At 40.7% G+C, this 10,049-nt stretch overlaps 1 protein-coding gene across 1 annotated transcript in view; it reads left to right on the forward strand.

The window, feature by feature from the left end:
• ZZEF1 (zinc finger ZZ-type and EF-hand domain containing 1) overlaps positions 1-10,049 on the forward strand; it is a 120,678-nt gene that overhangs the window by 81,580 nt on the left and 29,049 nt on the right. Inside the window, exons 38-45 of the mRNA XM_019511321.1 lie at positions 1,148-1,308; positions 1,788-1,932; positions 3,314-3,447; positions 4,406-4,683; positions 5,752-5,926; positions 6,463-6,595; positions 8,816-9,012; positions 9,583-9,702. Coding sequence (XP_019366866.1) covers positions 1,148-1,308; positions 1,788-1,932; positions 3,314-3,447; positions 4,406-4,683; positions 5,752-5,926; positions 6,463-6,595; positions 8,816-9,012; positions 9,583-9,702 — 1,343 coding nt within the window. The remainder of the gene's footprint in view (positions 1-1,147; positions 1,309-1,787; positions 1,933-3,313; positions 3,448-4,405; positions 4,684-5,751; positions 5,927-6,462; positions 6,596-8,815; positions 9,013-9,582; positions 9,703-10,049) is intronic.

Consider the following 10,049-nt stretch of genomic DNA (forward strand, 5'->3'; position numbering starts at 1 on the left):
TAACACCCTCATGCCCTAGCCAGCCCCTCCACTGCACGCCGAACCGAGGTGGAGCAGCCCTGGGCCCCCTGCTCACTCAGTGTGCTGCAGTCCTGGATGCACGCGTAAACGTTGCACCTGGGAGAAATGAACTCTGGTGCGATCTGTGCTGGAGTTTTTGCTACATGCTAATTGCATGTGTAGATGCACCCACTATTTAGTATCTGAGGGCATTTGGCTAAGACTTACGGTTATTGTATAAATGTCTGGTATCTCCGTGGACCACGTCCTTATTGCCCATGGAGCATGAAACAGAGAAGTAGGTTTTTTCAGACAATCTGTGTGTGGAAACACTGGAGACAATGCACAGTCATCTCAGTTGTTAACTATCCCTGTCATATTCTATCAAGAGAAGAGATTATGGCTGCTGATATAGATTTGCTTATTTTGTGCCTCGGAACAGTGAAAGAAGAGAAAAAAAGTGAAGCGTATTTTGCCCTCCATTCACTATCAGTGAGATTCTTTTAAACCTGTTCTTGATGTGAAATACGTTGCTGCAGGAGAAGTTCCATTGATTTGAATAAAACTTCATAAAAATAAGTTTCTGATCTGTGCAACATATGGTGACAGAGCCGATCACTGTATATAGTATATATGAAAGTTAAGGATTATATTTAAAACTAACATTGGGGTTTCTAGTTGCCGGCCACCATATTGCTGAAGATTGTTACCAGAAAATAAATGTCACAAATCTATACCAGTTTCCACCATTCTGTATTAATTGACTAATGCAGAAGTTTGCTGTATACATATTTAAGCAATCTATAAGATTAAAAGTAAGTTACATTTAAGTCTTTCACCTCTCATGGTGTCACGGTGCTTGTTTTTCATTTAATTGTGATTTTTACCTTGATTTCTGTATCTTTTCAGTACAGAATATGTTACCCTTTGTTCTGTGTTACATTATCTAATTTAAACTACGTAATTACCTGAAAACAATAGGACACATTTTCAGGCCCAGTTTAGTTCAGTGTTGAGACTTGAGAAAGAAGTTTGAGAAATGGTTTTTGTTAGTTCATTGTTTTGTACCCTTCTGTTCTATTTTGGCCCTGTGTCTTGGCATCAAGTCTCTAAATAGCTCTTGTAATCTTTTTTGCCTCTCCCTCAGGTTTGAAAAATTTAGCTCTCCTCTGCATGTTGCCAGAAGGTGAATCTTTCCCCAAAAATGAGACCACTTCCATGAATGGTGCTAAGGAGGAACGTGGTGATGAGAAACCAGTCAAGGGAACTGATAAGAGGCCAAGCAGAAGCTCTCTTACATATCACAGTGTAAGTCTAAAATCTCTCAATTGCCCATAAATATGTCATTTCTACTCCAGGAATATAGGGTGCAATAACACATGATGTCATCAGAGGGTCAAATGTTCAAGTGATGGTTAAAGATTTTACTTTAACTGGATCTGCTTATTAAAAGCAAAACCTGAAGGTGAATCTTGCCCCCCCCCCCCAAACTTGTGTGGGAGAAAATAAAATAATTCCTCTTTATGGGCTCCATTGTTGTTTCTCTGGGCTGCAGGGAACAGTGTCTTTCCCAACCTTACATGTCAGGGGTAAGTTGATTTTTGTGAGCTGAATAAATAGTTTTACATGCAAGGACACTTGATGTTTGGGTATAACATTATGTGCAAAACGGAAGATGAGAAATTTCCGCTGTATGGAAATTATGGCTCTTATAATAATTTATCACTGGAAGAATTTGATGCGTTACATTGTAGTCTAATCTCTTAATGTATTTGTTTCGTTTCTAGGGGAAAGGTGATCATTGTAATGAAATGGAACCTCCTATAGATAAGCAAGGTGGTGAAGGAAATCTTAATGCTGCCTTAGCAAAGAAAGCTGTTTTGAGACCGGATTCAAGCTTGTCCGCAGATAACATATCTTCAGTACTTCCAGGTAAAAGATTATTTCCCATTTCCCCCAACATAGAAATAGCTCCCACACACAGATATTACAGTTGCATTTGTACAACCATTCTTTTGCATATTTGTAAATAGAGTCAATTCAAGTGGAGAGTCTTTTGCATAAAGACCTGCTAATTTTGCTGCTTTGGAATAACTGCCTCAAGATTTGAAAGACTCCCTTAATTGTAGTAAGTCCTTCTGTTTTGGGAGAATTTCAGTGTAATTTCTAATGCAAAGTTAATGCTCTTGTTTGCAGGGCAAATTTCTGCTCGCTTTTCAAATGCTTTTTTTTTTCTCCTTATGACTGAAGCAAGTATTTAAGTATAATTGGCACCTTCCTGCTATTAATTTGCAGAGATCATCTAAATCAGAAGTGTCAGACATATGGCCCGTGGGCTGGATCCAGCTCGTAGAGCCCCATCATCTGTCCCCCAGTGCAGCTCCTGGGGCTAATCAGACCTACGTGGAGCATGGCATGTGTCTGGTGCAGGGCTGGTCCACGGACTGATTCTAGCCCATGGTCCAACCCATTCCCTTTCCCCTCCCTCGGTATACCTGATCTGGCAACAGCTCCGTTTGGTCTGGGACCTGTGTGGCTTGTGACCAGATCCCGGAGTGGTTGGGGTGGGCGCCGCGTGTGGCACAGTCCAGCCAAAGCAGGCGTCCCATCCAGACTGTGCTGTATGCAGCACCCACTCTGGTATGTGTGCCAAACACGTCATGTGCTCCAGCCAGGACGGGGACTGCACTGCACATGCAGCTTGGGTCCCAGATTGCCTGAAAGTGTGCTGCATGCAGCACACTCCGGCCAGGGAGGCTACCGCATGCAGCACAGCTGCCACTCCCAACTGGACTGTGCTGCACGTGGTGCCCATTCCAGCCATTCATGTCCGCACTGCACTCAGCCTGGGTCCCAAACCAGCTGGAGCAGCCACTGAATCCAGTGTGCTGGGAAAGGGGAAGGGGATCTGTGGGCTTGATGCCGGTCTGCAGACTGGCTCCATCGACTCAACAGGCTGGGAGAGTCTGACACCCCATCTAAATTTTTTCCTCCATGTTTCTTTTGCGTGTTCCTTCTGAGATTTTCTGGTACTTAGTCAGCTCCTTCCAATGTATTTCTCTTTGAAATTAGAAGTGGTATGACTTTGTCTTTAAATGGTTACCTTACAGTTAAAGGCTTTTTATAGAGACATCTTTTAAAATGTGTAATCTACAAAGCATTGCTTGAATTTTGATAATATTGTAATCATTGTAATGTGAAACAGAGCACGCTTGCACAGTAAACTTTATTTTTGCATAACTTTAAGAGCACTGTTTATGTTCTACGCTTTTGTCCTTTAATATTCATGTTTTGTTTTGTTTTTGAAAAACAGATGATAATTCAGAAGATCCATCCCAAAAGCTGGGAGAGAAGGCTTTAACACCTAGCCACGAACAGGTCTTTGCTGAATGTTCTCAGAAGAGGATTCTAGGACTGCTGGCAGCTATGCTACCCCCCTTCAAATCTGTAAGAGAGACGTACAAAAATTTCCAACAAACTAGCAAAATTTGTCACAAAGCAGATAAGAGCATGAGAAGTCATAGATAAAATGAATCGCATGGGGGAGTGAAAGTCTGGGAATATAGGCATGGAAGGTCTACTTCAGTTCCTGTTTGTGTGGCTTTTGTGTCAGAATATTAATTTAAGGAAGTATGGTGACATGTTTTCTTAACTCTGAGACATCCTTCTCAAGTAAAACTTGGTTTGCATTTGTTATAGCGCCTAAGTAAACTTGGTGTTTGACACTGTCCTGGTTTATACACCAGATTTTATCGCAAAGGAAATTTCCCATCTTTTTCCCCTCATCCTATGCTATGAGAAATGTAGTATTTTGACTATAAGTATTGAAGTAACAGACAGCAGCTTTACAAGGCTACAGAACCACTGCCACTTGACATCTTTCAAAGTCTACAGGTGTATATTCTTGCAGCTTTACTTCCCTGAGTTGATTTGCACTTATAAGTAAGTTTTTTTTTCTCGATGTAGTTCATTTACTGTAGTCTTCTCCTCTTCTCACCCCCTCCCCACCCACACCTAAACTGAAGCACTAAACTTTTTTTTTCCTTACCTGTGCTTATTGTGACTTCTAAAGGCTGCGAATATCTCATATCAAATGCTGTTTTCTCCTTAGCACTGCCCAAGAAGTGACTTTTCTTGTTATTCCCATGCCACCTTGTACTCGCTGAAAAGATCCAAATTATTTTCTTAACTTTTCCTGTGCTTAAATATAGTTTTCCACTCCCCAACCTTGCCATGAAAATATTATTTATTTAAATACATGTTAAGGCAAGAAAATTTCAGCCCCAAACTTGAAAGTTTAGGAAAGTTGTAACTGATTGAAAATGGGGGTGAGAATAGGTTGTGTATAACCTTTCACTATATATGTTTCTGTGTCTCCTACTTCAATGGGAATTTTTTTTTTAAGGGCTCTACAATGTCCTTGGTTAACTTGGACCAGATCCTCCCACTGATGTTTCAGGTTGTAATCTCCAATGCTGGCCACTTAAATGAAACCTATCATTTAACTCTGGGGCTTCTGGGCCAGTTAATTGTGAGACTTATGCCTGCAGAGGTCGATGCTGCAGTGACAAAGGTCCTTTCAGCCAAACACAGCCTGTTTGCTGCAGGAGATGGGTCTACAGTGCTGGAAGGATGGAAGACAACTCATCTTCTCTTCAGTCTGGGAGCGGTGTGCTTGGACAGGTACTTTCTAGTTCTATCCAAATACTATCTCTATTGATTTAAAGCAATCTGCATGATAAGGAGATGAGTTTAATACAAGGAAGCTAGCTAATTCTGCAGCCTGATCCTGAAATTCCGGACTCCCATAAGTCTCATAGAATTTAGTATGTATTAGGGTTGATGGCTAATTTTGCTGGCCTAATATACTCCAGGTTACTGTTGTGAAAGGCAAAGGTTTGGGCTCTTTAAAAGATTTACCTTCCTTTAAATTCCAACATGTCCTGTAGTTCAGGAAGAGGTGGCTCACATAAGGGTGTCAAGAAAGAACTGGCTTAGGAATGGGAAGTCTGGGAGTAGAACGGAGGGGACTGCTTGTCAAAGAGCCCAGGAACGTACAGAGCTTGTGTGTAGGAAAGAGATAGGAAAGAAACTGGGATACCCGTCTCATTTCCAACACCTTGAAGTAGAATAGTTGAAAAAAAAGAGTTAATACCACACTTGTTAAATATTCCATTAAGCTTTATTCCTCGTTATGTTTTTAAGAAGGGGGTGAAGCTTTGTACAAGTCACTAAACCAAGCAGAAAAGCTTGCAGACTTATAAAGACAAAATACAGATTTGTAAATCAAAAAGGTGCACAATCCCTGGTATCCTGTGAAGTTGCTTTGGATCATGCTATAACAAAATATGACTTTAATTTGCTAATAATTTAATAAGACCCATCTTTCAAGCTTGTCTTACTCAAGCGTAAGAAGTGAAGAAAGGGAAGAAAACTCGGTTTTAAAATTAAATGAAAAATTCATGGTAAAGTATCTTAATGTTTTATTGATGATTTTGGGCCATAGACCCCTTTTAAGACAGCAGAACTTCGTGATCTTAATGTTTTAATGTGGGATGGAATGAACAGCATTCATATGTCTGTTGAAGTCAGAGCCTTAAGTGGTTAAATGGAAAAACATCACATGCCACAGGAGTGTGATAGCTTTAAACAAGTGGAAATAATATAATAATTATTTTACGTTGTAAAGGAGAATGCTTGCCAAACAGTCTGTAGTCAAACCATCTAACGCAGTTCAACTTTGTTTTTTAGTCGTGTAGGTCTGGACTGGGCAAGCTCCATGGCAGATATTCTTCGGGCACTGAACTCCTCTGCACAGTGGCATAGTGTAATCGCTGCTTTCACAGATCATTGCATTAAGCAGCTGCCCTTTCAGCTAAAACACACCAATATCTTTACCTTATTGGTACTTGTTGGGTTTCCAGAGGTGAGTGCGTTATTGAGAGTCTGATGAATAAATGATAATTTGAGCTATTCGAAAGATAAGGTTGTACAACTGAACACCAGAAATTTACTTTGATACATCAAATTGACAAAGCCTCCAAAATCAAGTAAGTCTGAGACTTCATCCTTCCTCTTGTCTTCAGTGCAAAACAAAATAAGAACTCTGGCATTGCCATGTTATGTTTCTTTGTGGACAACGTGTAACCAGCAACCTGAAATCTAGAGTAGCATGACATTTCAGCATCCAGAAAGGGCTTTTGTAACAGCCTGAAACAAGCCTTTGTGTTCTTCATCATGGTAACTGTTACCTAAATACCGTTAGATTGTTAATACGCCCCAGAGGTATTTTATTACATAAATCCACTGTGTATCTCTAGGTACCAGCAAATTCCTGATGGTATAGATAAGTGTGATATCAATTGTAACCAAAATGCAACAAAGTATGCAAGATAACTGGTGGGGGAGTATTTTACAGGAATAGTCTGAATAGTAAATGAAACCCTTTTTCTGCTACTGCAGGTGCTGTGTATGGGAACTCGTTCTGTGTACATGGATAATGCCAACGAGCCTCATAATGTAATAATCCTGAAACACTTCACGGAAAAAAACAGGGCAGTTGTTGTAGACATCAAAACCCGAAAGAGGAAAACAGGTTCCATATAATTTTTTTTTTTTTTTTTAATCTAAGAATGACATGATTTTTCTTTATACTGTCTTAATGGAGATCCAAAACCTGATGCTTGACTAGATGAGTTTATATAATCTTTTATGGACTGAATTCATTGCAAAAAAATTATCTGATTTATGGGCAGAAATCAGGTACAATTTTAGAGGCTTTTGCAGTGGCGATCAGGGACATCCTTGGTGGTTGGTTTTGTTTTGTTTTGTTTTTTTCAGACACTTACATTTGACGTGTTTTTAGGAATGTGTACAGAATATGACATTTCACGTTACTTCGTTAATGCAGAGACCTCTGGTTCACTGTTGTCACTTCATCTTTTATTGGTATCTGCTCGTTGGGTTTTAAATTGATTGCAGCTCATACTGTAGTGTACATACTTAGTGTTATCATCCACGGGAGCATTCAGAACTTAAACACATGCGTTGTAGTCTATTCTGCTGTCCCAAAATGAATCCTCAAACTTCCCAACATCTTGCCTGTTTTGACAACATGCCATGGCCATTCATTGGCAGATGGAAACTGAAAACAGAAAAAGCCCTGTTACGTTAGTTGTCTTTATAGGGGGTTGTGTTGGTTGTGAGCAGCTTGTCACCCTGTAAAGTACTTTTTTTCAGAACTTTTTTAACATCAAATATTTCACAAAATCTCTTAAATCTCCTACCCCAAAAGATATGAAATAAGGGTAGGCAATAAGTTTTGTACCATGTGTCTCATGATTTTCAAAAAAGAGCTGTTGTGCATCTGATGCACCAATCTGTACTTCAGGGAAGATATGTGGGCCATGTCCAAATGAGCGTGGCCATGCGGTATTTGGCACCGCAGACATGTCTGTTGCACCACACGCTGCACATTCCGTTGTTCGCTGTGCTGCAAGGATATCTAGGGGTCAAAAAAACCTATGGGGAAAAAAAGTGGAGTAGCGCATGCAGCAGCAGCGTGCGCCACTCGAACCCAGAGCCCGGCCAGCTGGAGCCATGCTCCATTGCCAGCCAAGCTCCACGCGGCAGGATTGCCGCTGCTGCAGCCCCAGGAGGACCCCAGGTCAGGCTGCTGGAGCCAGCCCAGTGCTGGCCCCAGCCTCCCCTACCCCATCTGGGGTCATTTGCTGTGCGCCAGAGTGCGTGTGACACGGGTGTTCCCCAGGCGCAAGGTGCACCGCTGGTAGTTGTGCCCAGGACACCAAACGTCCACGCACATCTGAACATGGCCAAAGTCTGTGACACCTCTCAGAATGATGCATTTGGAGCAGGTCCTCAAAGTGGAGTTAGTTATTTGATAATGTTTTGCATCAACTATTCTTAATATCACTTTTACTATAACGAAGTAGTAAGTTTTGTTTTGTTTTGTTTTGTTTTTTTGTTTTTTTTTGTTTTTGTTTTTTTAGTTTCTTCTTATTTCACCTTGTAAAAAATATATTGCCAAGGCCAAACTAAATATAAAATATGCAGTGAATAGATCCTTCAAGGCTGATCTTTAGAGTCATGGCATCTGATTTGTATTGACTGCAGAAATTCATCGGGATTTTGAGACTAATAAAACAAAGGGTGGTCATGTGATCATAACACTGTAGCATTTTGAGGAAGGTGGAAGGAAAGGATCAACAAGTTTAAAATGCTTTGTTTCGATCACGGCCTCTCCTTTTACTGACTGACGTGTCAAAATTGTATTGAGGATTAAAAGGAACAGTGGAAAGAGAGCTGCATCACTTATTTCTTTGAGTCAACTATGGATCATTAATTTTCTCCCCTCATGTCTCTGTATTGCCTTTTAAGTATTCTAGAAGTAGCTTCCATGCCCATTAAGTCATTGTTAAGTGCTAAACAAGCTTACGCAGTTTTTAACTGTAGTTGTAGATATTTTTAGGAAAAAGTGCAAACTACCGTTCTTTCCATACCTCACTTCTGAAATTTCCTTTTTGGTTCACTCTGCTCTGAAAGGAATCAGAAAGTATTTCTTAATACTGCTGGTAAAACCAAGAAAATGTCTAGCTATTAGAAAAGCTTATGCCCTCAGCTTGGAATTCAACCTGCAAAGAAGCTGGTAGTCTCAGATTAACCCATATACATAGTTGTGTATTCTAAAAGTATATAACCTCTTTTAGCCTGATGCTTAGTGCTAAGAGGGGAAGTATTGCTATTTTAAAATGAGTCTAGGGATGAGTTTCAACATATCTGTCTACTTTTCTTCTAGTAAAAGACTACCAGTTGGTCCAGAAATGTGGACAAGAAAGCAGCGAGTCCCAAACCCAGCTGAGACAGTATCTCCAGCACTTTGTCTTTATAACTAGTCACCTTATGCAGACCAGCATGGACAGCAGTTATGCAGAGGCAGTAGAAGCAACCTGGGTCTTGTCTCTTGCTCTTAAGGGATTGTACAGAACACTTAAGGTAACTGTTGCATCTGGCCTATAATAGGGGCTCTCTGGGTTAAGGGACTGTTTGTCTCTTGTAGAGCACCTTGTACAAGAGACTTGATTTCTGATTTGGAATTCCTAGGCATTATCATAATATAACTAATAATATCTAGAGCCACATGTCAGGGCTGGTTCCAGTGAGGCTGATAGTGTTGATCAAGGGTAGGCATTATTAATGGGCAATTTTTTATTTTCCTCTGTGCTAAGGATGATTGTGAGGTAGTTGCACATTGGGATAGATTTTTTTTTTTTGAGTCGGGGAAAGGTGGTGGGAGCATGTAAATCCTAAAGGTCTTGGAGGAGGAATTGCAGGGAAGTATTTTATGCATTTGAGCTCACTGTGTAGGGTACATTTCTACTGGAGAGCAAACTCATTTAGAAGTATTAGTGTATATCCTGTTGCAAATTTCTGAGGTATTCAACAGGAGGAATTGTAAAGAAAAAAAACTCCTTAGAATCGTTTTCGGTAGGAATTTCACTTTGATCCTTATGTGCAGACCTATCAGACCACTTTCAGTCATTTCTGTTTTTGTGTCTTTGGCAGGCTCATGGCTTTAAAGAGATCCAAGCTGCCTTTCTCCAGTCTGGTTTACTTAAACTGCTGGTTAAAAAATGCAGCAAAGGAACTGGCTTCAGTAAGACATGGCTTCTCAGAGACCTGGAGGTAAGAGAATGAATAATACATTGTAAAAAGGTCAGTCTTATCACTGGCATAAAAGTTCAAGACATTGCAATGTTGCTATATTTGTTTTAAACCTCTGAGTCATTCTTCATAGTTTCATGGTTTCTAGGGTCAGAAGGGACCTGAGTAGATCATCTAGTCCGACCCCCTGCCATGGCAGGAAAGATTACTGGGGTCAAACGACCCCAGCAAGGTGTTCATCCAACCTCCTCTTAAAGACCCCCAGGGTAGGGGCCAGCACCACTTCTCTTGGAAGTTGGTTCCAGACCCTAGCCTCCCTGACCGTGAAGTAGCGCCTCCTGATATCTAGCCTAAATCTACCCTCTACC

The sequence above is a fragment of the Gavialis gangeticus genome, unplaced genomic scaffold (assembly GCF_001723915.1).
Source record: "Gavialis gangeticus isolate Ggan-Ray unplaced genomic scaffold, GavGan_comp1, whole genome shotgun sequence".
Lineage (NCBI taxonomy): Eukaryota > Metazoa > Chordata > Crocodylia > Gavialidae > Gavialis > Gavialis gangeticus.